This window comes from Molothrus aeneus, chromosome 12, assembly GCF_037042795.1.
Source record: "Molothrus aeneus isolate 106 chromosome 12, BPBGC_Maene_1.0, whole genome shotgun sequence".
Taxonomy (NCBI): domain Eukaryota; kingdom Metazoa; phylum Chordata; class Aves; order Passeriformes; family Icteridae; genus Molothrus; species Molothrus aeneus.
In genome coordinates, this window is record NC_089657.1 from 14,293,879 (window position 1) to 14,321,814 (window position 27,936).

The 27,936-nt window shown below is 63.7% G+C and overlaps 6 protein-coding genes across 6 annotated transcripts; 4 read left to right on the forward strand and 2 right to left on the reverse strand.

The window, feature by feature from the left end:
• The first annotated feature begins 892 nt into the window (after positions 1-892).
• GRM2 (glutamate metabotropic receptor 2) lies at positions 893-11,358 on the forward strand. Its single transcript, XM_066558344.1, has 6 exons — positions 893-949; positions 3,844-4,464; positions 6,185-7,022; positions 7,699-8,762; positions 9,621-9,795; positions 10,273-11,358. Exons 2-6 carry the CDS (start codon positions 4,006-4,008, stop codon positions 10,344-10,346), a joined length of 2,610 nt encoding a protein of 869 aa, XP_066414441.1. The 5' UTR covers positions 893-949; positions 3,844-4,005; the 3' UTR covers positions 10,347-11,358.
• RRP9 (ribosomal RNA processing 9, U3 small nucleolar RNA binding protein) lies at positions 11,324-16,108 on the reverse strand. The gene is made up of 17 exons (XM_066558377.1): positions 16,015-16,108; positions 15,034-15,227; positions 14,844-14,975; positions 14,607-14,689; positions 14,272-14,384; positions 14,119-14,192; positions 13,959-14,000; positions 13,666-13,792; positions 13,348-13,472; positions 13,029-13,121; positions 12,831-12,931; positions 12,585-12,719; positions 12,391-12,453; positions 12,169-12,314; positions 12,002-12,081; positions 11,804-11,877; positions 11,324-11,701 (listed from the first exon to the last, which is right to left on the reverse strand). The coding sequence occupies exons 1-17, from the start codon at positions 16,106-16,108 to the stop codon at positions 11,596-11,598; spliced, it is 1,782 nt and encodes a 593-aa protein (XP_066414474.1). The 3' UTR covers positions 11,324-11,595.
• Positions 16,109-16,127: 19 nt separating this feature from the next.
• On the forward strand, positions 16,128-18,881 carry NAA80 (N-alpha-acetyltransferase 80, NatH catalytic subunit). The gene is given in 3 exon segments (XM_066558348.1): positions 16,128-16,164; positions 16,167-16,481; positions 18,095-18,881. Coding segments are annotated over 3 exon segments (1,086 nt in total). The 3' UTR covers positions 18,829-18,881.
• On the forward strand, positions 18,858-21,703 carry HYAL3 (hyaluronidase 3). The gene is made up of 3 exons (XM_066558345.1): positions 18,858-20,930; positions 21,038-21,127; positions 21,275-21,703. The coding sequence occupies exons 1-3, from the start codon at positions 20,034-20,036 to the stop codon at positions 21,626-21,628; spliced, it is 1,341 nt and encodes a 446-aa protein (XP_066414442.1). The 5' UTR covers positions 18,858-20,033; the 3' UTR covers positions 21,629-21,703.
• Positions 21,704-22,108: 405 nt separating this feature from the next.
• Positions 22,109-24,820, forward strand: LSMEM2 (leucine rich single-pass membrane protein 2). The gene is made up of 4 exons (XM_066558047.1): positions 22,109-22,148; positions 23,304-23,444; positions 23,525-23,734; positions 23,822-24,820. The coding sequence occupies exons 1-4, from the start codon at positions 22,127-22,129 to the stop codon at positions 23,956-23,958; spliced, it is 510 nt and encodes a 169-aa protein (XP_066414144.1). The 5' UTR covers positions 22,109-22,126; the 3' UTR covers positions 23,959-24,820.
• Positions 24,170-27,859, reverse strand: IFRD2 (interferon related developmental regulator 2). Its single transcript, XM_066558046.1, has 12 exons — positions 27,829-27,859; positions 27,605-27,721; positions 27,426-27,513; positions 27,176-27,300; positions 26,939-27,096; positions 26,658-26,708; positions 26,153-26,322; positions 25,935-26,040; positions 25,579-25,716; positions 25,314-25,442; positions 25,144-25,239; positions 24,170-25,005 (listed from the first exon to the last, which is right to left on the reverse strand). Exons 1-12 carry the CDS (start codon positions 27,854-27,856, stop codon positions 24,925-24,927), a joined length of 1,287 nt encoding a protein of 428 aa, XP_066414143.1. The 5' UTR covers positions 27,857-27,859; the 3' UTR covers positions 24,170-24,924.
• Positions 27,860-27,936: the final 77 nt, after the last annotated feature.

A 27,936-nucleotide genomic window follows, 5' to 3' on the forward strand; every position in this document is an offset into this window, starting at 1 on the left:
GGGAAACTGAGGCACACGGTGGTGAGGTGGTTACTCAGGGCAGTGCCCAGAAGAACCCTTGTCCCCTGTGTCATCCCCTGTCCTGTTCCTGTCTCTGAGTGATGGAGCTCTGGGGATGCAGCACTGCAGGATCCTGGGCAGCTGAACAGCTCTAGGAAGAGTTTGGGCAATTGGTGGAGATCTGGGACACAGCCCTGCCCTGCCCGTGCCTCTTTTTGTGTGGCCCAAGGCCTTCCCCAGCTGGGTGCTTGGGCTGCCGGGGAGTGCTGGGGCTGTGTGGAATGCAGAGGTGGGCAGTGGGGTAATGCCAGGCACTTCAACTCCTCCCAAGGACTTGGGGAGCTGGGGGCAGGCCAGGCCAGGGGCGAAAAAACGCTGGGGCACCAGCTTGTGGCTGTGGAACTGATCTGGGGCTGGGTCCCCTCTCACTGTCTAGGAATGAGCTGAGGGCTCTGGGGCCGGGGGAGCAGCTGCTGAGCTGTGCCCTGCCAGGTCTGCCGGCATGCAGAGCAGCTCCTGCCTGCTCTGGCCATGTCCTGCCTGCATCCTGATGATGCTCTGGCTCAGTCTGACCATCCCTTGCTGGACCTGGCTGTGTCTTGCCTGTATTTTACCTTCTCTGTCCATGTCCTGTGCGTGTCCTGTCCGCGCTCTGCCCGGACCTGGCCATCTGCCCCCGGCTTTGCCCCAGCCCCGGCCGTGCCCTGCCCGGCTCAGCCGGTGCCGGAGCGAGCGGGGGGCAGTTGGGGCGGCCCCGGGGGTGCCGCTGCCCACCGGGCCGGACCGGGGCGGGGGCCGGGGCCGGGCCGGGCGGGGGGCGGAGCGGCTCCGCTCTGCTGGGGCTGGCGGAGTGTCAGAGGCGGCGGCGGGAGGCGGTGGCAGCCGCAGCTCCGAGACAGCCGCGGCACCGGCACTGGCACCGGCTCCCGGCACAGTCCGCCGGGCCCAGGTAAGGGCTGCGGTCCCACCCCGGCGCTCCCATCGCCGTGACCTCGGTTCGTGCCGTGCCCCGGCGGCGCGTCTCCGTCTCCAGAGCCCCGGTGCCGGCGCTGGAGCCTCACGGAGACCGGCGAAACCCCGCTGCCGTCGGGGTCGCGCCACAGCGGGGCTCGGAGACCGGTGCCCAGTGCCGGGGCTCCCGGAGCTGCGGGACGAGAGCAGAGCACGGGCACGGGCACGGGCACGGGCACAGGCGGGGCCGGGGATGCGGGCGGTCGGGGTGGCACCGGGGCTGCTCCCGCCGCTCACCCTTGCCCGGCGCAAGACGCGGAGCTCCGGGAGAGCAGCTTGGGGGGTTCTCGTTCCCCGGTGATCCGGCAGCCCCGAGCCCCGCAGTGGCGCTCAGCAGGACCCGCCGCTCCCGGCCGGGGCTGCCCGCCGGCACCGGGGCAGGGACGCGGGGTCACCTCCCGGCCCGGCGGGGACAGACCCCGGTCCCTGATGTTCCCCCGGGTCTCCTGTCCGGCTGTCCGGGCCGGGGAGAGCCGGGGCTTGGAGGGGGCTGTGAGTGCGCAGCCGGATCTCGGGGCGCGCTCGGGACGGGATGCGGGGTGGCCGCGGGGCGGGGGAGCACCCCGGGGAGGCGGCTCGGCCCCGCGGGGTCTCGGGCGGGCAGCCCTTGAGCAGGGGACAGCCAGGGGCTTCTGGCAGAGCTCGGTGGTGGTAGGACCTCCGGGACCTCCGCGGGAGGCGACACTGTCCCTGCGCCCCCGCAGCACTGCCGCTCTCGCACACGGCCCAGGTGTCGCACGGCCCCTGGGATGCGGTGTCCCCCAGGTGTCGCACGGCCCCTGGGATGCGGTGTCCCCCAGGTGTCGCACGGCCCCGGAATGTGGTGTCGGAGGGGTCAGGGCTCCTGGCACGGGTGGGAAGCGCTCCGAGCACGGAGGAGTCGCGGGCCCTTCTCACGCACCCCACTCGCGGTGCGAGGAGAGGCTGCCCGCCGCTGGCAGGAGCTTCCCGCCGTTCCGTGGCTGTCGGGCTGGACTTGGCTCTGCCCTACCCGGTGCTTCAATTCCCCGGACGTTCTCCAGCGGTTCCCGCGGGCTGTCAAACCCTCGGCACTGAACCAACCGAGAGGAGCAGCTGCGGGAATGGCGGGAGCCCTGCTCACTGTCCATCGTGGCTCGCTGCCGGGTGGGTGGTGGTTTGCCCTTCACAGCAGCTTGGCCTGAAGGTGCCTTTCATCTGGTGGGTCCTGTCAGCTGCCCCAAACGATCTGGACCACAGGAACCTGGGTTCCCAGTGCCACTGGACCCCTGTGCCAGGCTCAGCCTGCCACTGATGAGCTCCATCAATAATCCATGCGCCTGTGGCCTCTCCCCTGCTTGAGGGAACCCCGGGTCCCTTAGAAGCATTTGTTCCTTAAATAAGGCAGGGGCCCTTCCTTCTCTCACCTCCAAAGTCCTTCACACTGGGGGGTCAGGTAGGAGATGCCCTGAGACAGATGGGGACTCAGCAGCAGCAGACAGCACCTGAGAGCAGACACTTAGGGGCATGGAAGAAGAGGAGGAGGTCAGCATGTGTCACCCCACCCTACCCCATTAGGCTCTGTGCCACACTGCTGCCTGCAGCCCCCTGGGCATCTCTGCCAGCTCTGGCTGCTGGAGGGCTCCCCCAGCACAGCCATCACCTGCCTGGGAGCAGCATGGGGGCATCAAGGGGTCCCCTCCTCCTGCTCAGGAAGAGCAGCCTCAGTATGGGCTGCAGGGAACTGCAAGGGCCAGCACTCCCTGGCATCCCCCTCCCACCCTCTGTGCCCCCACAAGCGCTGCTGGGCTGTGGAAGAGGCCGTGGTCCAGTCACAGCATCAGCAGCTTCCTGTTCCAGAGCAGCCTGAGGCTTCTGGACTGCCAAGGGGTCTCCTTCTCCCATGGTCCCTGAAATGCCAGCCCAGTGGGATTTCAGCAGTCAGCTTCAAATGGGAAACAAATCTCTCCTGTGATTTGGGAAAAGACAACCAATCTCGGAGGGGACTGCATCCTCTGCCAAAACAAGGCCTGCCTGCTGCAAAAGCCTTTGATTCCCCCGCGCCTCCGTGCTTTCTGCAGAGGGAGTCAGCAAACCTGGCTCTTACTTTCACTGAAATCTCTGAATTTAGTATACAGGGAAGGAAGGGGCGGTGGTGAGAGAACAGACTTTGAAGCACCGCGACTGCCAGAACCTGCGCCTTGCTGTGTGAGGGTGAAGCCAGTGGAGAGTCCCTGCTCCAGCCCGGTGCCACCAACAGCCCTGGGGGCAGCAGCAGCCCCATGGCTATGGGATGGAGATTAAAATACTGTGGGCACTGGGTTCTGTGGGCACGGTGGGCTCATGGCTGGCTGCTTTTGGCAGTGCTCTCAGCTGGAGGGTGGGATCTGTCTGCACCCCTGATGCTGCTGCGTGGGTCGGGGGCTCGGCTTGGAGCCGGCCTTGGCTCTGTCTGCCCAGCCTGGTCTCCCTGTGCCAGGTGACATCCCTGGCTCTTTCCCTCTGCGTGATATTTTAGGGCTGTCAAGCTGTCCCCCTGCAGGCTGTTCTGCCTGATGCTGCCAGAGGGGCCAGCTCTGTGCCCACCCTATGCCAGTGTGTCCCTGGGAGTGCTGAGGGGAGCCTTGTCCCTGTGGCCCTCCATGTGCCCTGGGATCTGTGCCACTTGTGTGTGTCCTGGGGGTTCTGGGTCACTGTGGGAGCTATTGCACCTCTTTATCTTGCCTTTCAGCAGGGGATTTCTTCCTAAGGGCATCCCAGGTGGGGGGCACAGGCAGGCTCATGGCCTGGCTCTCCCATGCAGCACTGACTGTCCCTGTCCCTGTCATGCCTTGCATCTCGCAGACCCAGCAGCTTTTCCCTTTGCTTTTCCAGGTGCCGAGGGCTCTGCTGGGGTGGCACCACCTCTCTCCCACCAACACCACGCCGTGCCACCCCCCACCACCCAATGCCTGGGGACTGCCTGCCCTCGCCTTGACGGGTGGCAGCGGGTGACACGGGGTGGTGTGGGTCCCCCAGCCAGCACCAGCACACCCCATGGCGGTGCCCTTGGCCGCCTGGCTGGGGCTGATGCACCTGGCCACCTGTCTGGCTGCTGGGCACGGCATGGCTGGCAAGAAGGAGATCAGCATGGATGGGGACCTGGTGATTGGGGGCCTCTTCCCCGTCCATGAGAAAGGAGTGGGGAGTGAAGACTGCGGCAAGATAAATGAGCACCGGGGCATCCAGCGCCTGGAGGCCATGCTCTTCGCCCTGGACGAGATCAACAAGGACGGGAGCATTCTGCCAGGGGTGAAGCTGGGTGCTCACATCCTGGACACCTGTTCCAAGGACACCTATGCCCTAGAGCAGTCCCTTGACTTCGTCCGTGCCTCCCTTACCAGGGTGGATGGTTCTGAGCACATCTGCCCTGATGGCTCCTACGCTGTCCACGATGATGTTCCCACTGCCATCACCGGTGTCATCGGTGGCTCCTACAGTGATGTTTCCATCCAGGTATCTCCCAGGCAAGAGGGGCTTGGATGGGGCTGGGGTTTGAAGTGGGGGACGAGAGTAAAACCTTGGCAGCAGTGCAGTGATGCCACTGCCAGTGTGGCACAGGGAAGCTCACTCATCCCTCACAGTGATGCTCTGCCCCCTTCTCCAATGGGGAGGGAATGCTAGGTGGGCACCTGAACAAGCCATCTCTCTGTGATTGTGGGGGATGTGCCCGGGGTCCCCTTGGGGGCTGCATGAATCCCCCAACACTCCACTAGCTGTAGGAGCCAAGCCTCACATGGGGACAGCTGTTTATTCCTCTCCTGGGTTCAAGGGAACAAGTGCAGCTCCTCAGTCCAGCTCATGTCTGGACTGTGCCAGACAGAGCAGACCAGTGAGGGGGCACTGTCCCCCTTTCCCCCCCAGAGGTCAGCCCATAAGGTGCTGCAAGGGACATGCACCTCTGAGGGGCTCAGCCATAGGGCTGCCTGGCTAAGGCAGGGTGAGCTCAGAGGACAAGTGCTCCTGTGTCCCCAGTTATCCCACAGGAACAGGCACGTCAAGCTTCAAACCTGGCTGTGACCCTGGCTGGGGTGCATCTCAGTGTGGACCTGGAGGTTGGTTTCATCAGGGAGAAGAGCATCCCCTGAGGATGCAGGACTCAGCAGGACCAGCTGAGTCACAGGGGTGGCTGGTGGGCCACATGCTTGCTGAGATTTAATGAGTCCCCAGCGTGTGCCAGACTGTGTGTCCTGGTCCCTGGGGTCCCTGCCTCCCCCAGCATGGGGTGGAAGAAGCTGGGACTGTGCGATGAAGGCAGCATCCCAGCTCACCTGGGCACTTGTCCCTTCCCTTGCTGGGAACCCAGCATGTCCCCATGTCCCAGCCCTGGGCAGGCAGGTGTCAGCAGGGGCAGAATGTGGGCTGGCTGGGGAGCTCAGGGGGCACTGGAGGGGCATGGCAGGCTGGCAGCTCCCATGCATGGTGAGGACAGGCAGCAGCATCACTGTGCTCGGGGACACTCTTGCCATTAGGGGAATTTGTCTTCAAGATCATTTGTCCACGTTAATTAAGCCACATCTCCTGCCTGGGGAGCAGTGAGGCGTGGGCAGGCTTGGCAGCCCCGCTGGCACACCTGAGGTCCCCTTGCTGCCCCCAGAGCCTGGGTTTAACAGCCTCATTAGTGGGGATTTTTCCCCTTTGAAGCTAACGAGGGATTCTGCTGAGTGCTGGAAGGTGCCAGTCCCACTGAGCTCCTGATGTGGGATGCACAGGCGCCACTCCCCTGACCCACTTCTGCAGCATCCCCCAGCCTGGTGGGAGGACTCTGACCTGGCTCCCAGCCCCTAGAATCCTTTCCCCCTGTGCTGTAGGGCTACCAGGCATCCTGGCTTTCTCCTTGCCATTGAGAATCTCCCACAGGTCACCTATGGCAGACTTTCTGCTTCTGTCCCCTCTCTGGACCTGAATTTCAGAGTGGAGTGCTTGAAACACTAAAAAAGTAAAAATAAAAATAAAGATAAATGAGCATGTCTGAGGGCTCAGGCACTCTGTGAATGTGCCATCCATTCTTGTCCAGTCCCTCCACAGATCAGGATGCTCTGGGTTGGGATGGTTGCTCCTCAGCAGGTTGTGTTTGGGAGCATCGTGCATCACTGGGTACAGGGCGGGGGTCCCCCCACAGGAATGTCCCTTGCTGGCCACCCCTTCAGGCACTCACCTCTCCTCCTGCATGCAGGTGGCCAACCTGCTGCGGCTCTTCCAGATCCCACAGATCAGCTATGCCTCCACCAGTGCCAAGCTCAGTGACAAGTCCCGCTATGACTACTTCGCCCGCACTGTCCCTCCAGACTTCTACCAAGCCAAAGCCATGGCAGAGATCCTCCGCTTCTTCAACTGGACCTACGTCTCCACTGTGGCCTCCGAGGGCGACTACGGGGAGACGGGGATCGAGGCCTTTGAGCAGGAAGCCCGCATGCGCAACATCTGCATCGCCACCTCGGAGAAGGTGGGGCGCTCCATGAACAAGAAGACCTACGATGGAGTGGTGCGGGCTCTGCTGCAGAAGCCCAATGCCAGAGTGGTCGTGCTGTTCACCCGAAGTGAAGATGCCCGGGAGCTGCTGGCAGCTGCCCAGAGAGCCAACGTGTCCTTCATGTGGGTGGCCAGTGATGGGTGGGGAGCCCTGGAGAGCGTGGTGGCCGGCAGCGAAGCAGTGGCCGAGGGAGCCATCACCATAGAACTGGCAGCCTACCCCATCAATGAGTTTGCTTCCTACTTCCGTAGCCTCCACCCCTACAATAACAGCCGAAATCCCTGGTTCCGGGAGTTTTGGGAGCAGAAGTTTAAGTGCAGCTTCCACACGCAGGACTGTAGCCGGTACTCCCTCAAGACAGGCAAGTTTGAGCCAGAGTCCAAGATCACGTTTGTGGTCAATGCAGTCTATGCCATGGCTCACTCTCTGCACAACATGCACCGGACGCTGTGCCCCAACTCCACCAAGCTCTGTGATGCCATGAAGCCTGTCAATGGCAAGAGGTTTTACAAGGACTTTATACTCAATGTTAATTTTGATGGTGAGTCCAAAGTGGAGATGGGGTTTGGCTGCCAAACTGGAAAGGGATGGGTGGAGGATAGGAACAAGGAGGCCCAAATTTGACCCAAAACCCTCCAGTTCCTCCAGCCTGCCTGCACCCAGGGCTGTGGTTGTCCTGAGGTGCCAACAGCCAGCCCACCATCATCATTGGGAGGCAATCTAGGCCTTCTGTTCCCAGTGGAAACATGTGGAGAAGCTGTGGACCAGCCCCACCCAGCCCCAGGGACCCTCAAGAACAGGGGTCCTTGCAACCATCATGATTTATTCACATTTCAGGGATTAGACTGGTGGGATACCCTTGATCAGGGACCCATGCAGTTTGGGGTGATTAGAAGCATGTCCTCTGTGACTTGGGCTGAGGATGTCTTGGCTATCAGGAGTCACTGAGAGCCATGGAGGCTGCACAACCGCCCTCTGCCCCTGCAGAGCTGGCTGGGGCTCACAGGCTCTCAGACAGGTGGGTAGTTCTCCACCTTTGCTTTCCTGCCCCTGACATGTGCACAGGCAGCAGGGATGGGAGTGAAGGCAGGAAACAGGTTGGGCATTTTCCTGTGGCCATGGTGGGATGTGACCCTTTGGATGAGCCCTGCCTCAAGGCTGGAGTGAGTGTTCTCCTGCCCTGGGGCAGTGACTGTCTCCCCTTCTCCTCCCTGCAGCTCCTTTCAGGCCAGCAGACACGGAGAGCGTCGTTCGGTTTGACCGCTACGGTGACGGCATCGGGCGCTACAACATCTTCAACTACCACCACGTGGACGGGCGGTACCGGTACCAGAAAGTGGGCTACTGGGCAGAGGGGCTCATGCTGGACACCAGCCTCATCCCCTGGGCTGAGACCTCCATTCCTGTGTCCCAGTGCAGTGACCCCTGCAAGAAAAATGAGATCAAGAGCATGCAGCCCGGAGACATTTGCTGCTGGATCTGCATCCCCTGCCAGCCCTACGAGTACCTGCTGGATGAGTTCACCTGCATGGACTGCGGTCTTGGTTACTGGCCCAATGAGACCCTGAATGGCTGCTACGAGCTGCCCCAAGAGTACATCCGCTGGAAAGATGTCTGGGCCATCGGTCCCGTCACTATCTCTTGCCTGGGCTTTATCTCCACCCTCTTTGTTATTGGGGTCTTCGTGAAGAACAATGACACTCCCATTGTGAAGGCCTCTGGACGAGAGCTGTGCTACATTCTGCTGACTGGGGTGCTCATGTGCTACAGCATGACCTTCATCTTCATCGCCAAGCCCTCCACCGGGGTGTGCACGCTGCGACGCCTGGGGCTGGGCACCTCCTTCGCCGTCTGCTACTCGGCCCTCCTGACCAAGACAAATCGCATCGCCAGGATCTTCAGCGGGGTGAAGGAGGGCGTCCAGCGCCCCCGCTTCATCAGCCCAACGTCACAGGTGGTCATCTGCATGGCCCTCATCTCCTGCCAGCTGATCATCGTCATCATCTGGCTGCTGGTGGAGACCCCTGGCACAGGCAAGGAGACTGAGCCTGACAAGAGGTACATTGTCACCCTCAAGTGCAACAACCGTGACTCCAACATGCTCATTTCGCTCACCTATAATGTCCTCTTGATTGTCCTCTGCACGGTCTACGCCTTCAAGACGCGGAAATGTCCTGAAAACTTCAACGAGGCCAAGTTCATTGGGTTCACCATGTACACGACCTGCATCATCTGGCTGGCCTTCCTGCCCATCTTCTACGTGACCTCCAGCGACTACCGTGTAAGAGCTGGAGCTCTGAGGGGCTCTGACAGGGCTTGATCTAAGTGGTCCTGGAGATCTGGGCCATGCAGGGTCCATGATTAGGAGATGCATGGGCCTGGGGAAGGGTCTGCATCCACACACCTGGTGATGGTCATCTTTGCACTGGGTAATTCAGGACCAGGTGAAGGGTCCTGAAGGGCTGTGGCTAATGGGGCAATGAGTCCTGGAGAGAGGACCTGCCCCTCTCCCTCCTTTGCTAGGATGAGGATGGGAAATGGTCCTGAGACCTCCAGAGATCCCCCATAGCCATGACTATCATGGAGCAATGATTAGTCATCCTTCAGCCTGGTGACACAACAGCATGAGACAGCCCCTGGCTCATCCAGCACCACAGCCCAGGGCATGAATGCCAGCCCCAGGGTGAGCCTGGTCCCTGGGCTGGAAGCAGGGCCAGGAACTGGGTAGCATGGGGTGCATCCTGGCACGGACAACCAAATATGTGGGTCTTGAGGAGTTGGTGTGGGCAGTTAGTCAGGGGCTTCCAGAGAGGACCTGCAGCCCCAGAGGGAGTGGGCACCGGGGTGGGGGAGTGCAGGCTCTGGCCCTGGGCAGTGCCAAAAAGCAGCATGTGGGCAGGGCTGGGGTGCACCTGCTTTGCAGGGGCCACTTGTCCCCACCAGGGCAGTGTCCACACTCTGCCCATGGATCTCCTGCAGGACCACCGAGACAGAGGGATGGGGTGTGGGGTGGAATGTGCCTGCAGGGTGCAGCCTGTGCCCAGTGGGGCCGGCCAGTGCCACAGCATGGGCTTCATCCTGCCCTGCTTGGGGCAGAGGGCTGACGGGTGGAGCACCTGATGCCCACCCCTGTCTCCAGGTCCAGACCACCACCATGTGCATCTCGGTGAGCCTCAGCGGCACCGTGGTCCTCGGCTGCCTCTTCACCCCCAAGCTGCACATCATCCTCTTCCAGCCGCAGAAGAACGTGGCCAGCCACCGCGTGGGCACCGCTCGGTTCAGCGTGGCAGCAGCCAGCTCCAGCCAGTCCCACGGTGAGCACGCTGGGGCTGGGGCAGGGCTGGGGGACAGCAGCCCTTTCCTGCTGGGGGGTGTGTGTGGGCACCCCAGCATGGGCTCCTGAAGAAAAGGGGGGTGTGGGGTAGGGCAAAGCGGGAAATGGGGGGAAATGGTGGATGTGTCCCCAGGGGCTCTTCCCTGTCCTCTGTCCCAGTGCCTCATCTCCCAGCACAGCACAGCTGCCAGAGGGGTACTGCTCCTGCGGGGCTCTCATTGCTCTGAGGGGACACTCTCCACCCCAACACAGGGAGTTCAGCTGCCCCCAGGTGCCTGTCACTACCCGAGGCACTCTCCCCTTTAGCTTCAGGGAATAGGACTACCCTGGGCACCCGGGGGGACATGGCCATCCTGGGCACCCACCACCCCAACTCCCTGGGCACCACAGCCATGGGATGCTGGGCAGTGCTGCTGCCAGACCCCAACCCAGCCCTGACTGCTTCCTTCTTGTGCAGGCTCAGCCTCGCCATACGTGCCCACGGTGTGCAATGGCCGTGAGGTGGTGGATTCCACAACATCATCCCTGTGAAGGACGGGGGGGCCAGGCTGTGGTGCTGCCACAGAGCACCCCCACTGCTCCCCAGGGAGAGCAGTGCCCGCAGCACGGCCTGCTGAGGTGCCAGGTGCAGCCGGGAGGCTCAGTCCCTGCCCCAGCACGAGCTACACATCCCACATGTCGGGTCATGGTACGTGTCACCCTACCCTTGCACTGAGCCACCTTACATGTGCCCTGTCCTCCACACCCTGCACTGAGCCATGGTTGAACATCCCCCTCCCTGAGCTGAGCCACGGCGCACGTCCCCAGGTCCCCAGCACTGAGCCATGGCACGTCCCTCTGCGTCACCTGCACTGAGCCACGTGCCCCCACAGCCCTGCACTGAGCCATGGTGAATGTCCCCATGTCCCCCAGCCCTGCATCAAGCCGTGGTGCACATGGCACGGACCTCGCACTGAGCTGTGCACAAATACCCTGTCCCTGTCCCTTGCACTGAGCCCTGGTGCAGACACATCCCCTGCCCCTTGTCCCCAGCCCCCGGGCACACCTCCACTCCCTCTCAAGCCATGTTCCACCTCCTGCTTTTGGCTTGCACCAATCCCACTCCCTTTCTGTGGTGCCACACACTGCCCTCGCCCCAAAGCCCACCCAGCTTCCCAGTGATGCCTTTCCCATCACGCCCTGTGCCAAGCCTTGGACCAATCACCCTTTCCCCAGTGCTTTGCATTTTCATGTTTTCCTCCTGGTTTTGGCCTCAAGAGAGCCACCGCGTGTGGCTGGGCTGGGCCTAAGCCTCTCCCCATTGCTTCCCTCACTGGGTGTGGCGCTTCTCATCCCATACTGGGACAGGGCAGGAGTGGGGGCAGACAAATTCCTGCTGACCCCAGCCCCTGCAGAGCCCGGGGGGTGGTCATTGGAGGCTCAGGGCAAGCAACAGGACCCAGGTATTTGAGCCCAACCAAGTTTTTAACAGTAGACTTTTTCTGTGAACAAAAGTGTGATTTTTTTTTTTTTTTGTAATTTATGTAAATAAAGTGGTTTTGGTGTTGTTTTTTTTTTACAAAATGGATTGTTCCAGAGCTCAGGTACAGCCAAACCTGAGAGAAGGGAACTGACCCTCGCAGAGGGCAGAGCCACATCAAGACATGGGGGCCAGCAGAATCAGGGGCCTTGTGACAAGCCCCAGTCACATCCTGCAGAGCACAGAGGTGGCTGCACCAAGGATGGGGGGCACAGCTCCAGGGACAGAATGACCTGCTCCAGTGGCTCCAGGGACAGAGGGCTAGGAGCTGCCAGGGGATTCAGGGCTGGAAGCTGTGGTCTTCTGCTTCAGGGGGATGATGCAGATACTGTTTTTGGCTTCTTTGATTCTCCACCACCGTCCCAGCCTGTGGGTGAGAGAGATGGGGGCGGGGGTCACCCTCCAACAAGACCCCGAGGAGAGGGAAGCTGCACCTGCAGGCAGCTACACCAGGGAGGGGGGACAGTACCGGTGCTCCTGCCCGATGCCAGCCACCAGGAAATCACCAGCTGCTGAGAACTTGAGGCTGTTGACAAAACCCACCTGGAGGGGACAGGGCAGGGTGAGGGGCTCCCACAGGCTTCTCCTGCTGCCCAGGAAGGGCAGTCCCTGCTGAGAGACCCTCCAACCCAGCTCCAGAAGTCCCAACCTGCCCATCCATCCATACCAAGGGGATGTCCAAGAGGTGCTCCAGCTTCCGAAATCCTTCACCACACTTCCAGAGCTTCACACTGCCGCTGTGGGACCCTGGGGCGCAGAGAGGAGCCTGTCATGCACCCCTGCCCAGGGATGGGAGCAGGACTGGCTTCCCCCCCAGGCTGCCACCCCACACACCTGTGGCCAGGAGGTCACTGTTGCGCAGGGCAGCCACGGCTGAGATCCAGCAGGGCTGCTGCAAGCCCTCAGTGCCCTGCTCACCGTGCGCCTGCCGAGCCAGCGCCAGCGGCTTCTTCTTCGTCAGCCCCCACAGGGCTAAAGACCTGCAGGGATGTGAGGGATGAGGGGGCTGAGGGGGCACCCTGCCCACCCCAGGCATCAGCCTGGCCCCGTGCTCACCCATCATCTGCACCAGACACCATGTGCTCCTCGTTGATGAGCTGGATACAGTCGATGGAGCCCCTGCGAAGAGAACAGGTCACGGTCAGCAGTTACAGGTGTGCTTTGGGATCCTGCAGGGCACCTGGCACCCACACAGCACTGCCCCAGCTGGACACACCTGCCCACAGCCCCCTCTGCCACCCTGGACCTACTGGTGCCCAGAGAAGACGAGCTGTGACTCCTCAGGGATTTTCCAGAGCCGCACGGTGCCGTCCCGTCCCCCCGCTGTCACACAGCACTCCCGGCTCAGGCTGTCCAGCCCTGTGATGATGTCCTGGTGTCCAAATCTGCACAAGGACATGACAAAAAGCTGTGGCAAACAGGGCCCTCTGCCCCCTCACTCCTCAGGGCTGCTGGGCACCCCTTGGAGGGGTCAGTGAGATTTCCCCAGGTCTTACAGGGTCTCCACGTATGCGTTCTCAGCCACGTCCCAGACCTTGACGCAGCGGTCATGGGAAGCGCTGTACAGCTGGTGTGTGCCCTTTCGGAAGGACAGGCCCTGGGACAGACGGACAGACACAGCACAGCAATGAGGATGCCCAGCAAGACACAATTGCCTGGCCCCACAGGCACTGTGCCCAACGCCCCCAGCTCACCGAGACGGCGTCGCGGTGCCCCGTGAAGATGTGCAGGCGCTTGCAAGTGGCTGCATCCCAGATCATGATCAGCTTGTTCCTGTCTCCGGTAGCCTGGCAGGCAGCAGGGGACACCTGAGACCTGCCCCCTGGAGACCCACAGCCCACCCCTGCCTCCACTCCCACTCCACGGGCTTTGGCTGTCCCAGGGACCCATTCCTGACCCAGCAGGGGATAGGGGCTCCTTTAACCCAGCAAGGCACATCTGGGCATGAGGCTGTACCCCCAGGATCCAGGGAGAACACTCCCCAGGGCCATCTCTCCACCCCTGTGCCCATACCAGGTACTTGCCGTCCGATGAAATGGCCATGCAAAGGACCTGGGACGCGTGCCCCATGTGCCGCTCCTCCGTGCCCTTCTTCCCCCCGGGCACCACGCACAGCCTCTTCCCACTGTCCACCTCCCCTGCAGGAAAATCGTCACAATCACCCTCTGGGAGCCTCCCACCACTCCCTAAAGTGTCAATGAGCCTTCCACAGAGCCTGGAATTATGCGCAATCTAAGAATAGCCAAGGGCCAAGCCACCTCAGAGGGCACCCGGGTCCCTGCAGGGGTTGGGCTTGGCAGCAGCCAGTCACAGCCCCAGGTGAACACTTGCATTTGATGAGGGAGCCATCCTTGGAAGCAGAAAAAATGAATCTGTCATCAGGAGAGACGACGAGGCAGGTAACGGGCAGCTGGTGTCCCCGCAGCACACGGATCTTGGCTGGATCTGGAGGCTGTACCTGCAGGAAGAGCAGGATGTGAGCTGGGCTGCCCAGGACCCTTCCCCAGGCCCAGGAGCACCCCAGCACAGCACCCTGACTTCGCCAGGGAGAAGGGCTGTAGCGTGCTGGCCGTGCCTTAGTATCCCCTAGGCTGGCACCGGCAGTCTGGCACCCCGGCACTCACATCTTTGGCGACCAGGCGCTGCAGCCGGCCTCTCTGCTCCAGCTGGGGAAGAAGGGGGACGTTCAGCAGAGGGGGTGGCCTCAGTCCCGGTCCCGCGGGAATGGGACAGAGCCCGCTGCCGCCAAGGGGACCGAGAGGCCGCGCCCGCCTCCCCGCTCACCACGTCCTCCTTCAGGCGGTCGCCGATGAGATCCGCCGGCTCGAGCTCCTCCTCGTCCTCCGCCCGCTCCTCCTCTGCGGCGGGACAGTGCGTGAGGGTCGGGCTCACCGCCCGGGGCCGCCCCGCGGGGCACCGGCGCCGGGCGGGACTCACCGAGCTGCCGGAGCTCCTCCAGGTACTGCTTGGCCAAGCGCAGCTTCTTCTCCTGCGGCGTCTCCTCCACCTCCTCCTCCGCTGCCTCTCGCCGCCGCCGCCCCAACAACGGGCTGCGGGGACACGTGTGCGTGAGCATCGGTACCGGCACCCCGCAGGTACCGGCACAGCCCCCGTTACAGGCATCCCCTGGTCTGACATCCCCTCTACAGGAATCCCCGGTCAGACAACCCCTCCGGTACAGGCATCCCCCGGTCCGGGATCTCTCCGGTACAGGCATCCCCCGGTACCGGCGCCCCGCCGCGGTAGCGGCACTCCCCAGGCGCAGCCCTTACCTCTCTGTCTCGGAGTCGCTGGACACTTCCTCGTCGGCGGGCCGACCGGCCGTCGCCCGCGGTCTCCCATCGGCGCCCGGTGCCTGCGGAACAAAATGGGGCTATCGACGGGACGGGAATGGGGATGGGGACGGGAATGGGGATGGGGACGGGCGCAGCGAAAGCCCCACGGCGGCGACCCCGGCGAGGCAGCCCTTCCTCGCCCGCCTCCCTGTCTCCCTCCAGCCCGGTCCTTACCGCCGGCCGTGGCCGCCGTCGCGCCGCCGCCCCGCGCGGGGCCTTGGCCCGCCTGCCGCCCGCCGCCGCCGCCGCCATGCTGCCGCCGCACGTGGGCGTCCCCGGCCGCCACCGGGGCTCAGGCCACGCCCCCTACAGAGCCTATTGGCTGTGGCCGGCAGAATCCCACCTCCCATTGGCCCCGCGGTACCGCCTCCCGGTCCCGGAAGCGCGCCCTGCCCTGTCCCGGTCCGACGGCCGCGCTGTCACTCGAGCGTGACGTCACGCACCAGCCCCGCCCTCTGCCCATAACCACGCCCTCATTGTTTGGCCACGCCGCTGCCGCTGCCCCGCCGGTGCCGGGGGTCCTTGCGCCCAGGATCGGCCACTCGTGCCGGGGACCCGCTGCCCCGGAGCGGCTGTCAGAGCCCCAGGGCCCCCAGCGCTGCATCCTCTGCCCCCATGGCCCTTCGGGCACAGTCCTGCAGCTGGCAGCCCCCGTGGTGACAGTGACAGTGGGTTGGTGCTTCCGAAACCATGATCAGCTCGTTCTGCCCCTCAGGGACCCTTAACCCGCCTCCACTGCCGGCCATGGCCTCTGCTCCCTTCCCATGACCCGTCCTTGGCCATGCTGGGGTAACGTCTGTCTGTCTGGGATGGGTGATGCTCTAAAGAGCTAAAAACCACTTTTGTGCAGAAATTTTATTATGTGCAAACAATCTCTTTTCTCTTTGGCACAGGGGAAGTCAGGGAAGGACAGTGGGAATGCCCTGCACTGGTCTCTGCAAGGCAACAGACCTAGGGAGAGCCTGTCCCAGCCTGGGCAAGTGGATGCACTAGTGGGGAGTGATGCTGCCCCCAGGCTCAGCACCCCAGGGCATGACAAGAGGAGCCACCCTCTCTGGCTGGAAGCCTGTTAAGGCTACGAAATTTTGGTCTTGGTGGCCCCAGGCTGCTGTGGAGCTGCTGCTCAGGCTCTGAGGCTGCAGGAGCCCATGCCAGGGGCAGTGCAGAAGGAGCTGGGTGGACAAAGAACCCACCCTCCATCCATCCGAGCAGCTGGGGCAGAAAGGCAGCTGTGGTCATGGAGGGGAGCTCTGCTTAGGAACTGAGCAAGCTAGAACCCACAGGGACACACAGGAAGGGTCCAAACTGCAGCACCCAAAAGGCAGAGCCAGGTTGGGAATCCCACCTTGGCCTCGTCTGTGCCTGGTCATGCAAGTGAAGGAGCTGTCCTGCACCTCCTGCTTCATCATCTTCTTGATGCTGCCCTCTGTAAGCCCCATCACGACTTGAAGGAGCCGGATGGAGAGCTCCCGTGCGGTGTATCACTCCTTGGGGAGGAGGGAGGGCGTGAAGATGGACATCCCCAAAACAGCCTCGGGCTCCAGAAGGGAGCGGAGCTGAACTGCAGCGCAGCACGTTTGCCCAGTGGGGTTTGGTGTCCCTGTGCCCGCGGAGGGCTGGGCGGGTCCGGGTAGGGTGTTCCGCCGTCCTGCCGCGGCCTGGGATGGGTCGGTGTGTCCGTGCGGGAGTGCGGGAGCGCCCGGAGCCGAGCGGGCAGCGCGGGGCACGGACCGTGCGCCCTCCGGCCGCCAGAGAGCGCGGGCGGGCCCGGCCGGGCCCAGGAAGTGACGGCGGCGGCGGGGCCGAGGAACGGTACGGGCGGGACCGGGCTGGGGCAGGGCACAGAGCGGGGAGACGGGCAGGGACCGGGGCTCGGCGGTGCCCCAGGAATGGGCCAGTGATGGGTCAGTGATGGGTCAATGCTGGGGTCACTGATAGGGTCAATGACGGGTTGGTGGGAGGCGTCGGTGATGGGGTCAATGATGGGTCAGTGCTGGGGTCAGTGCTGGGGTCTGTGATGGGTGAGTGGTGGGGTCAGAGGTGGATCAGTTATGGGGTCAGTGATGGGTCAATTCTGGGGTCACTGATAGGGTCAATAACAGGTTGGTGGGGGGTCAATGAAGGGATCAGTGATGGGTGAGCAGTGGGGTCAGAGATGGGGTCAATGGCAGGTCAAACGACAGGTCAGTAATGAGGTGAGTGTTGGCTCAGTGTTGGTCGGTGAGGGTCAGCGGTGGGGTGGGGATCCGTGTTCAGGAGGTGCAGCCATGCAGTGGGAGCAGCGATCAGCTGGGCGATGCCGTTCCAGTGTCTGTGTGCGAGTGCTGTGTGGTTTGGAGCAATCGGGGTGCAGGCAGGCTGAGTGCCCCGTGTGGGGGTGCAGCGTGGGAAGTGGGGCGTGCTGTGTGGGGCCCGGACAGACGTGTCATTCACACCGGGGAAGCAGAACCAGGCGCTGTGGTTGGTCATGAGCCTGGGCTGCTTCCTGCTGCGCTGGCACCCGGGGCAAAGGAGCCAGCAGCAGCGGGCAGGGTGAGTGTGAGCAGGGTGAGCGTGAGCAGGGTACACGTGTGAGCAGGGTGGGTGTGAGCAGTGACTGAGCAGGGTGACTGTGGGCAGGGTGAGTGCAGACTGGGTGAGTGGGTGAAGGCAGGGTGAGTGTGGGCAGGTGGGTGGCAGGCAGATGCTGTTGGAGTCCTGGAGTGGCTTTGCTGGGCAGGCAGAAGAAAACCATCGCCTCCTCAGGAGTACTGGTGGGGTCTGGCCTCTGAAGGGGACAGTGCAGACTGGGCTGTGGGTCAGGAGTCTTGGAGCTAGAGGGGTGACCCCACCATGCCTCCTAGGAGCACCTAGGGTGTGGGAGGGCAGACTCAGGCCCTCCCCAACCCCCAGAGGGGAAGTGGGGCAGTTTGCTCAATTCTGGTTAATCAGCTGGTGTGGTGGTTGCTCCTGCCCTCTGCCTGCAGCTTCTCCTTTGCAAGGGGAACTGCCAGGCTGAGAGAGGGGTTCCCATGGCATGCTGTGGGATAGGGGTTTTCTGACCCCTCAGAGGCTTTTTGGGCTCCTCAGAACCCTGACTCTGAGGACATGTGTGATGAGCTAGCTGGTCTGATGGGTGCTAAGGTGGCACGAGCTAGTGGCAGGGGCTGGGGAGGAAGCACTGTGCCTCCTGCCCCTCAGCTGATTTGGCAGTACGAGACCTTTCTGCAGGTCTCATGGCATGATTTCCTGGAGCTGGCACCATGTGCCACCTCCCTGCCATGAGTCTCTTGTTTGACCTTGGACCTGCCAAACCTCCATGAACTCATCTGGCTGTTCCACTGGGGCACCGTGCCTGTACTGGGGCCAGTGGTGGGCTGGGGGGAACACACGCACGGTCTGTGCCTTACTGCCTCTAAGCTGTGACCTGCTTGGTTTCCCGTCAGTGAGAAGAATGGGTTCTGTGTCAGAGGAGCTCAGCTTGGTCCCCTTGCACCAGAGGCCGGAGCTGCTGGAAGCCTGTGCGGAGCTGCTGGGCGAGGAGTGGGGGAAGAGCCGTGCGTCGCGGCTGCACTCGCTGCAGCGCTCCTCGGACGCCTTTCCCACCTGCCTGCTGCTGCTGCGGAGCCGGGGCCCCAGCGACAGCCCAGCCAGCCCCCGGGAGGGGCCCTGCGAGCTCGTGGGCCACGTCCGACTGTCCCGCGTGCTCAGCCGTCCCCATGACCTCTTCGTGGAGAGCGTGGTGGTGGCGCGGGCGCTGCGGGGCCGGGGCTATGGGCGGCGGCTGATGGAGGCCGCTGAGCGGTGGGCCCGGGCCCGGGGCTTTCGCTGCCTGCGCCTCACCACCCACGACAAGCAGCATTTCTATGCCCACCTGGGCTATGTCCTGGGTGAGCCGGTGCAGAGCGTGGCCTTTCTCAGCCCGGCTATATCCTCTGAGGTGCTGCGGCTCTTCTCCGCCCCTTCTGGGGCTGCCGCTGCCACCACCACCAGGCCGTGGATACCCGCTGTCCCCCCGCCGCCCCCACCACCCCTCACTGTGCCCCCACCGCCTCCCCCACCGACCGTGATCTGGGCGAGGGGTGTCCTGGCTGAGGGCAGCGAGCAGCAGAGCCTCCTGCAGTCCCCGCACCGCGATGCCAAAGGGCTCCCCATCTTCTGGATGAAGAAGGACATCTGAGGGCCCCGAGCCAGTGATTAAAGCAGTGCGGGTGGGAGCTGCCCGCCGCAGCACTGCCTGACTGCCTGCCATTCTTCAGGGCTGCCACCAGCTCCCCCAGCCTCCATGGTTCACCCTGGCCCCATTGCTGGGGGTAGGGAATGGGCAGAGTTCCTGTACCCCGCCCTACCTGGGCACACTGGCTCTGCTCCCACCTGCCCCCCAGCTCGCCTAGCAGGGGCTCTGAGACCACCAGCATGGTGGAGAGCCAGGTCCACTGCAGACTGTGGGGTTGGCACTAGTCCCCAGGAGCACTGCCCAGTCCCACCAGTTGTGTCCTCCACTCAGGATTTGCTGTGGGGCAGCTGGGGCTGACGGAAAGTGGTGGCCTCCAGCATGGCCACAGCTGTCCTCACTGAGCAGTCTGGGGAAACTGAGGCACAGGATGGCTGGGGGGGGCAATGTGGGAGTAGGTCATGGTGCTGGGGCTGCAGAATCGGGTCCCCTGCACTGCACAGTGAGGGAAGCAGGTGGCCAAACCCCCCTAAGGCAGCCGGTGTCAGTGAGGGCCAGAGGCATGGGAGTGGGAAGGTCAGAAAGAGCGTCCAGCCTGGCAGAGAGGGATTAGCGCTGTCCTTGCTGTGTCACGCGGCCCTGGGCCCATTCCCCGCCTAATCCCCTCATTCTGGGCAGCTGGCCAGTGCTGGGCAGGGGCACCAGACCCCTCTGGCCCTGCCTGAGCTGTGAGGGACAGAGCTGTCCCTTTGGTCCCAGCATGCCTCTTGGGGGGACTCAGTCCTTCAGCAGGTCACCCAGCCTGGCTCAGCACTGTGCTGAAATGGGGACCAGGGAGTCTTGGTGCTTCCACTACAGGCAGGACTGGGAGCCAGCAGGAAATTGAGGCACAAGGGTCAGTGGCTTGCAGTGCCACTCCAGAGCTGTGCCATGGCTGTGCTGTGCAAGCAGGATCCCAGCACTAGAGGGAGAGCAGCAGGCAGAGGTAACACTGGCAGTGCTGAGGCAGGAGGGATCTCAAACCCCCAAGTGTACCCAGTCCTGTCAGGTTTTGGGGTGGGCAGCATGTGCTTGCAGGACAGCTCCTAGTCCACCATGTGCCAGGGGGCAGTGCCTGCATTGCTGGAATGCCCACTGCGTCCCACAGCCTCATCCCCACGGCTCTCCTTTCCTCGCAGGGTGCCGGCCCCGCAGGCAGCTGGTGAGGCGGGATGGTGCTGGTGCTGGCACTGTGGGCCTGCCTGGCACTGGGCACAGCCAGTGAGGAGAGCCCAGCACCCGAGCCCCTGGCAGGTGGGCAGCCCTTTGCCGTGGTGTGGAACATCCCCACCGAGCGCTGCCAGCACCGCTTTGGCATAGGGCTGCCCCTCAGCGACTATGGCATCGTGGAGAACCAGGGTGGCCACTTTGCCGGCCAGAACATCACCATCTTCTACAAGAATAAGTTCGGGCTGTACCCCTACCTGTCCCAGCACGGTGTCCCCCATAATGGGGGCCTCCCCCAGCGTGTCTCCCTCGATGCCCACATCAACAGGGTGGTCAAGGACATCCGCCTCCTCCTGCGACCTGCTTTCCATGGCTTGGCTGTGGTGGACTGGGAGGAGTGGAGGCCCCTGTGGGCCCAGAACTGGGGAGCCAAAAGGATGTACCGGACAGCCTCCGAGGAGTGGGTGCGGGAGCAGCACGGCATCCTGCCGGCACGGCAGCAGCTCCGGCTGGCCCAGCTGGAGTTTGAGCGGGCGGCACAGGCTCTGATGGAGGAAACGCTTCTGGTGGGGCGAGCCCTGCGCCCTGGGGGGCTCTGGGGTTTCTACCGCTTTCCCGATTGCCTCAACAGCAACTGGGCCAAGGAGGCAAACTACACCGGGCAGTGCCAGCCGGCGGAGGTGCAGCGGAACAACCGTCTGGGCTGGCTCTGGGCCGCCTCTTCTGCCCTGTACCCCAGCATCTACCTGCCGCTGGCGCTGCCGCCCGCGCTGCGCCGCCGCTTCGTGCACCACCGGCTGCGCGAGGCCCTGCGCGTGGCCGCCCTCAGCACCCACGGCCTCCTGCCCGTGATCGCCTATTCCCGCCTCTCCTTCCGCCGCTCCTCGCGCTTCCTGCAGCTGGTGAGCACTGTGGGGCTGGAGCTGGCTGCGGGTGTGACACGGGGTTCTGGTTGGCACAGGGACACAGGCTGTGTCCCCCAGACGGGTCACCTCTGTGTTTCTGGCAGGCTGACCTGGTGCACACCATCGGGGAGAGCGCGGCGCTGGGAGCGGCTGGACTCGTGCTCTGGGGAGACCTGTCGTACTCCCGCTCGGCTGTGAGTATGGTCCCTGCATCACTGGAGGCTGTGGGCAGCAGGAGATGGCATGGGATATATGGGGTGGTCACATCCCCCGTGCCCACCAGGGAGGGCTGGCCAGGTCTCTGTCGCTGGAGCAGATTCTCACTGGTCCTTCCTCCCCAGGAAAGCTGTGCCAACCTGCGCCACTACCTCATGTCCACCCTGGGTCCTTACGTGGCCAACGTTACAGCGGCAGCCCGAGAGTGCAGCTATGGGCAGTGCCATGGGCACGGGCGCTGTGTGCGCCGGCAGCCCCACCAGCTGGGCAGCCTCCTGCACCTCGGCCCCGGTGCCAGCCCTTGGGCTGCTTTCCGCTGCCACTGCTACCATGGCTGGGCAGGGGAGGGCTGTGCCCAGCGGGTATGGCTCAGCCCTGCCACCTCCTGCCAGGTGCCTGCCCACGCTCACAGCCTCTATGGGCACAAGGATCTCACATCCTCTGACACCTGCCTGCCACAGGGCACGTGGGGCTGGTGACGGTCCCCTACCCCAGCAGTGCTGCTGCTGGCACTTGCTATGGTCTCATTAACCTAAATAAATTCTCCTGGCACAGCTGGCATGGTCTTTGTGGGCAAAGCTGGGGGACTCTGTGGTGTTCCCATGCTGGGCTCAGTTGCCATTGCTGCTGAGAGGCAGCACAGACCCCAGTTTGGCTCTGGATGGGTCCAGCAGTGCATCAGTTTTCCTGAATGGGCTCTGCCCTGATCCTGTGAGCTGGCAGCTGCTTTACCCTGGGAAAGGGGGCACGGGGCACTGCCACAACCTGCTGTCCCTTTGCCACTGGAACTGTGCTGCTAGCAGCCCTGTCCACGCCACCAGGCCCCCCTCCCCACAGCTATTTTTATCGCCCCCCAACCGTGTTTCTCACTGTCCTATTTTAAGCGGCGCAGTTGGCGCACCAGGAGCCCAGTGCCCAGCTCCTGGGGGCCCTGCACCACCTCACTGCCCGCTCACGCTGCCCAGGCACAGGGAGCCATGCCCAGGGAGGCTGCAGAAGGTACTCTGGGGAGTGGGCTTGGGGCTGGCAGGGGCTCTAGCACCCCAGGGGATACTGGGTGATGCAAGGCTGTGGGGTTGGCATGGGAGCAGTGGACAGATGGTGCCCTCTGCCATGGGGGCTGTGGGCAGAGATGCCTGCCCGGGGAAGAAGGGGGTCCTGGAGGGCTGCAGGTGTAGGGCAGCAGAGTTTGGGGAGGGTACAGGCAGCTGGCACACACAGCCCCCTGCAGCAAACCTATGTGACCAGCTGTGCCCCCCCACCTGGGGCAAGTGGGTGCAGGGGTGATGTGGGTATCTGTGGAGCAGTCCCTGGCCAAGGGTAGGGCTGTGGGGAGGGTCTGAGGGGGACCTGGGTAGCGGCTGAGGCCCCCCAGCCCTGATGCCTGCCAGCCCTGTGGGTGACACACAGTCTGGACAGCAGCAGCACGGCGCCACGCTGCCCTGCGACACGCCACTGACCCCGGGAGGGATTGGGAGTGGGCACACTGCCAGCCTGCCATGCTCTGCCAAGGGCACAGTGCGTGGGCCCTGCCCACTGCTCAAAAATACACAAACACCTAGAAAATAATCTTTTCCCTCTACCCCAATGCAGGCATGGTTGCTTCCCAAAACAGTGCTGGAGGAATGCCTACTTCCAAAAAGCTCTCTCAGTCCCATGTGACATGCTCACTAGCGCAATAGGCACCAGGGCCCCCTGGCACAGCATACACCCCACATCTCCATCTGTGCACCCCCAAGCAGCACAGTACCTGCGGGGCAAGCCAGGCCACATGGCAGACTGGCACTGCCCTGCACCTGCCCACCAGCTTCCAGCTGGCCCTTGGAGCCCCAGCCAGTCCCACAGGGCTATCCTGGCTGGGGGGTGGCACATTCCTGCCCCCAAGCCAGGGCCAGATTCCAGCCCCACTAACAAGGCTCCGGGATCGTGGCCACCAGGCACCCGCTAACTGCTGCGATGACAGCGGTGGGGCCGGGGGGTACAGCCAGTGCTTGCCCACTGTGGCTGCAGGGCTGGGCCAAGGGAGCACCAGCCTTGGCTGCCTGCCCTGTGCAGCACTGGGCTGCCGTGGCTGACATCCCCCCGGCAGGGCTCTGGTCCCACAGAGGTGCCCAGGGCAGGGCATAGGCTGACCCTTTGCCTCTGTTCCAGCAGACAGCATGGGAAGGGCCGAGGGTGCTGCACCAGCAGAGCCTGGGGACCCTGACAGCAGTGAGTCCGGAGCCATCAGCCTGCGCCCTGTGGAGTCCATCAGCGACCTGTACTGGGCCTCGGGCGGGCACAAGGGCACAGAGGGTGAGAGGGGACAGGGGGGCTGTGCAAGGCCCGGCTGTGCCCGTGGCCAGGCTCTGACGCCTTCTCTCCCCTGCCTGCAGGCAATGGCCCAGCTCCCTCCAGCAGCCTGCACCGGCCCCCAGCTCGGCCCGTGTCCCCCGTGCCCCCGCCGCTCCTGCCCACCCTGCGCCCCGTGCCCCCCGCCAGCCCCTGCCCCTGCCTCGGCCCTGGCCACCCCCTGCTGCTGGCCCTGCTGGTGCTCCTGGCACTGTCGAGCCTGGTCCTGGCCACCCTGGCCATCTACCTGAGTGGTACGTGGCACTGGCAGGGTGGGGAGATGGGAAACTCTGGGGGACCAAACTGCCCCCGCTCAGCTCGTTCCCGTCCTGTCCCCGCAGTCCTGCAGAGCCAGTCGGTGCGGGCGCTGGCCCAGTGGCTGCAGAGCCAGGAGGACGCCGTGCACCAGCTGCGGGCAGCCAGCAGGCAGCTCTGGGCTCGCCTCAACGCCAGTGCCCAGCCGGGCGGGCACCGCTGAGCTGCCCCTGGCCCCACCATGGGCTCTGGGCCGCCACGGGAAGGGGCACCGAAGGGCAGGAGGGGGGAGCGGGCAGCCTTACCCGCTGAGACCTGGCAGCATTGCCCCTTGGGGCACAGGGGCAATCCCAGACCCTGTCCCAGGCTGTGAGAGAAAGAAACTGGGGTGTAAGGACCTGCATCCGTCCCAGTGACAGCCCTTCCTCTTAACAAGACAGAAGGCATACTTTATTTAGCCTTTTAATTACCTCTTACAATCAAAGTCTTAGAAAATCACCATGATAGATACATTCCCAGGGTGGCAGGCACTGCCAATTGGCATGGCCCTATGCCCGCCTGGGCAGTGGCCCCCCCGTAATTAATTTCCCACAAGATTACTATTTCATATAAAGCATTTGGCTGGAAAAGGATTGAGAGTAGGCAGGCAGCTGGCAGGACTGGGCAGAGCTTCCCACTCCACATTGCTCTGCCACCATCACTGATGCCAGGCTGGCTGGGGAGGCAGGGGCTGTACCCAGCATGGAAGGGTGGGGAGAACGTTCCTGCCAGAGGCACAGACACCAGGACCAGCTGCTCTGCAGCCCTGCACAGCTCTGCCCTCGCACCCACTCTTCAGGCTGTGCCAGGCCACCCTGGTGCCCCTGCAGGACTAGGGAGGGTAAACACAAGCCCTGCCACTGAAAGTGGCTGCAGGAGCCTGGGTGAGACACCCTCCCACTGTGCCACATGGATCCCCAGCCACAGAGCAGGCACACGGCAGCACGCCACCACCTCCCCCTGCTCTTCTTTTATCCTTCCTATTTTTTGGTTAAAAAAATAAAAGAGGGGGCAGCCCCCCCCTTGGGGCAGCTCCAGGCATTAAATACTCTGCTGTACATGAATAAAAGCCCGAGGGCTGGGAGCACCTGCCCCTCACAGTGCTGGGTCTGCAGTCCGGGTGGGCTGGGGGCTCTGCCCCCCGTGCCCATCACAGCACATCCGCCCGCTTGTCCCGCACGCGGCTCCGCGCTTTCGTGCGCGCTTTGAAGGCAGCTGAGTTGTAGAGGTGCTGCAAGGAGAAGGAAGGAGAGATTAGGGTTGGGGATGCCCCTCTGCCCACCTCCCCAGCAGCACCCACCACACTCAGCTGGAGCCCCTGGTGGCAGAGGAGGGGACTGTGGGCACAAATGTGGGAGGCGGCACCCACCTTCTCGAAGCGGGAGACCTTGCTGGCTTTCAGAGCAGCCGCATCCAGCACCAAGGGGGGCCCGAGGCCAAAGATCTCCCGTAGCAGCTCATTGTTCTGTGAAAGCAGGGGTCTGTCAATGCCCACCAGCACCAGCCCAGCACTCCCTGGTGCATCTGCCCAGCCCATACCTGGAGGTGGTGATGGATGCCGGAGCCCAGCACCTCCTTAAAGGCTTGGTAGGTGCGCTGGCGTGCCCAGCTGTCCAGGTACATGCACTCCAGGCCAAATCGGACGGTCTCCTCCTGGTACTCTCCGGTCTGAGCAGAGAGAGGGACATCAGCAATAACCTGGGCACCAGCCCTGTGTGTCCCCTGGCTCTCCAGAGTGGAATCATCAGGCAGCTGGGAAGCAGGCACACGGGGGCAGAGCAGGGCAGCCACCAGGCTCCAGTACCTCAATGAAGTGCAGGATGTCCCGGAAGATGGATCGCTGCCTCCGTCGGTCTGTCTTGGCTCGGTACTTGTTGCTCTCAGTAGCCAGGACCTTGAGCTGGGTACACAGGAACTCTGTATCTTGGTGGCACAAGTCCTCCTGGCAAAAAGCAGGGGATTTAGAGGGATGAGCTCCAGGCACTGCCCACTGCCATGGCCAGGACAGAGCTGAGGGATCACTGGGGCCAGCCCCTCTGCCTGGGTGCCTGCTGGTCAATGCCAGCTCAGCTGGGGCATGTCAGGGTGTCACAGCAGCTCCCTCCCTGCTGCCTGCTTAGTGCCCACCCACTGCTCCCATTGCCACAGCCCATGCCTTACCTCCAGGTCCTGGGCTAGCTCGAAGAGCAGCGCAATGGTTTCCCCGGCCAGGATGCGCAGGGCAACGCTGCTGCTGGTCAGCAGTGCAGGCAGCTGCAGCCAGCGACTGAGACAGAGAGGCAAGAGGGCATCACAAGGGCCAAGCACTGCCCCAAGGGCTCTGTGCTCCACAGCTGGCTGCCCCACACCAGCCTCCACTCACTTCACACCCCACTCACTTGTCCAAAATGCTCCTGAGGTGGGAGGGGGGGCAGATGGTGAGGAGCAGGGACCATGACTGGAGCGCACTGCAGTGCAGAGGCCCATGCTGGGCAGGTGCTGAGCCCCCTTCGCCCGTGCTGGGGGGGCTGAAGATGCCCTCCAAGCAGGACAGGCATGAAACCAGGTCCTGGAGGAGAGAAACTGTGCCAGTCAGACCACAGCTGCCATGGAGATGCCACACTGAGCTGTGCACTGGGGACCAAAGGGGACCCACCATACCAAGGGGTGCCAGGAGCCCCTTGGGACAGGGGAGGCTACTCCACCCACAGCACCCCATCTGCTGGCTCCCCTCAGCTCAGCTCCAGGCTGCCCAGGGAAGGGGGCTGGGCTGTCACTCATGTCCCCGTACCCCTACTCCAGCTCAGCTCCAGGCTGCTCTAGCACTGTGGGCTGAGGGCAGGTGGCATGGCAGCCCCAGGGTGCCCTCTTGCAGGGGTACAGACGACACCCAGGCGCAGTTACCTCGAGGTCAGCAGCAGCAATGTAGCAGCACATGCCCAGGGCCGTGGCACACTGGCAAGAGAAGTTAGGGAAACACAGTCAGATCAGGCCCAGCTGGATCATGCCAGGCCTGACCCAGCACCCAGCCAAGGGGCAGCCGGGTTGGGGTGCCCCTGCTTTGCCCCAGTGCACCCCACAGCACCCAATCCTGTCACCCTCCCGGGACTGCAGGACTCCCAAAGGCATTGCCTGGGCTCTCCCCAGCACGGAGGTGTCCCCAGGAGGAAAGGGGCCAGGCTTACGCTCTGCCGGGCGCTGGGGCTGGCTATGCTGTCTGTCAGGACGCTGACGAGCAGCGGCTTCAGGCTGCGGAACACCTCTTCTCCCTCCGGGCCGGAGCCCATCTGGAGGCAGAGGAGGGTGAGGACGCTGCCCGCCAGTGCCTGCTCTTCCCCTTTACCTGTGGGCAGCACCAGAGACGTGCCTCAGACACGGCCCACCGGCCCCGCCGCCCCCCGCCCGCCCGCACGCACCCTGACCTTTCTTGAGGCACTTCTCCAGGGAGTCGGTGAGCGTGAGGCGGCGCTCCAGCAGGAACTCGGACAGGGTTCTGGAGGACAGGGCCAGGCGCAGGCCCTGCAGTGCCGCCTGCCGCGCCTTGGCGCTGCGAGACACCGCGGAACGTCACGGGCTGGGCTGTCCCGGCACGGGGCACGTCCCTGCCCGCGGCTGGCAGCGCTGGGCAGAGCGCCCGGAGCGTCCGCCCGCGGGGGCACAGCCGCTCCTCACCTCTTGTCCAGGAGGGTGTCCATGTGCTCCTTCAGCCTGTCCTCCGCCTCCTCCTCCTCCTGGCCGTGCTCACTCGCCGCCTCGCTCCCTGCCCGGGCGGCACCACGTGAAGTCGGGAAGGCCGAGGGCGGGCACACCGCGACCCACGTGGGGGTCACCATGGGCTCCGCGTGCCTCACCTGCTCCCTCCTCAGCGGGGCCGGCGCTCTCGCTGGCACTGCTGCAGTGGCTCAGCACCTCGCTGCCGGCCTCCTCCTCGCTGCCGGGCGAGCTCGCCCGGGCACTGCCGGTGCCGCCTGCGGGGGTTGGGAGCAGACTCGTGTGAGCCCGGCGCTGCCAGCCCGGCCCTGTCACACGCGGCCCCGATCCCCGCTCCCCTCTCCCGGTGTCCCCCCTCACTCACGGCGCGCGGCGCGGCGTGAGCGCGGCATGGCCGGCGCGCGCGGACCCCGCGCCCCGCCCCCGCCGGGAGGGACCCGGCCCCGACACGCCCCCTCCCGCCCCCGACACG

Bases quoted from the DNA above. Each gene is read 5' to 3' on its own strand.
- LSMEM2 (XM_066558047.1), top strand. From the start codon at position 22,127: ATGCCCAGGGAGGCTGCAGAAG. The intron at 22,149-23,303 runs GTACTCTGGGGA...CTGTTCCAGCAG, and splicing joins GCCCAGGGAGGCTGCAGAAG to ACAGCATGGGAAGGGCCGAG. The intron at 23,445-23,524 runs GTGAGAGGGGAC...CCCTGCCTGCAG, and splicing joins CGGGCACAAGGGCACAGAGG to GCAATGGCCCAGCTCCCTCC.
- RRP9 (XM_066558377.1), bottom strand. From the start codon at position 16,108: ATGGGGCTTACAGAGGGCAGCATCAAGAAGATGATGAAGCAGGAGGTG. The intron at 13,473-13,665 runs GCAAGTGTTCAC...ATTTTCCTGCAG, and splicing joins GGATGGCTCCCTCATCAAAT to GGGAGGTGGACAGTGGGAAG. The intron at 12,932-13,028 runs GTGAGCTGGGGG...CGTCTGTCCCAG, and splicing joins GGCACCGCGACGCCGTCTCG to GGCCTGTCCTTCCGAAAGGG.
- GRM2 (XM_066558344.1), top strand. From the start codon at position 4,006: ATGGCGGTGCCCTTGGCCGCCTGGCTGGGGCTGATGCACCTGGCCACC. The intron at 4,465-6,184 runs GTATCTCCCAGG...TCCTGCATGCAG, and splicing joins ACAGTGATGTTTCCATCCAG to GTGGCCAACCTGCTGCGGCT. The intron at 9,796-10,272 runs GTGAGCACGCTG...CTTCTTGTGCAG, and splicing joins CAGCTCCAGCCAGTCCCACG to GCTCAGCCTCGCCATACGTG.
- HYAL3 (XM_066558345.1), top strand. From the start codon at position 20,034: ATGGTGCTGGTGCTGGCACTGTGGGCCTGCCTGGCACTGGGCACAGCC. The intron at 20,931-21,037 runs GTGAGCACTGTG...TGTTTCTGGCAG, and splicing joins CCTCGCGCTTCCTGCAGCTG to GCTGACCTGGTGCACACCAT. The intron at 21,128-21,274 runs GTGAGTATGGTC...CTTCCTCCCCAG, and splicing joins TGTCGTACTCCCGCTCGGCT to GAAAGCTGTGCCAACCTGCG.
- IFRD2 (XM_066558046.1), bottom strand. From the start codon at position 27,856: ATGCCGCGCTCACGCCGCGCCGCGCGCC. The intron at 27,514-27,604 runs GTGAGGCACGCG...CCGCCCGGGCAG, and splicing joins CCCCGCTGAGGAGGGAGCAG to GGAGCGAGGCGGCGAGTGAG. The intron at 26,041-26,152 runs GTGAGTGGGGTG...TCTCTGTCTCAG, and splicing joins CTCAGGAGCATTTTGGACAA to TCGCTGGCTGCAGCTGCCTG.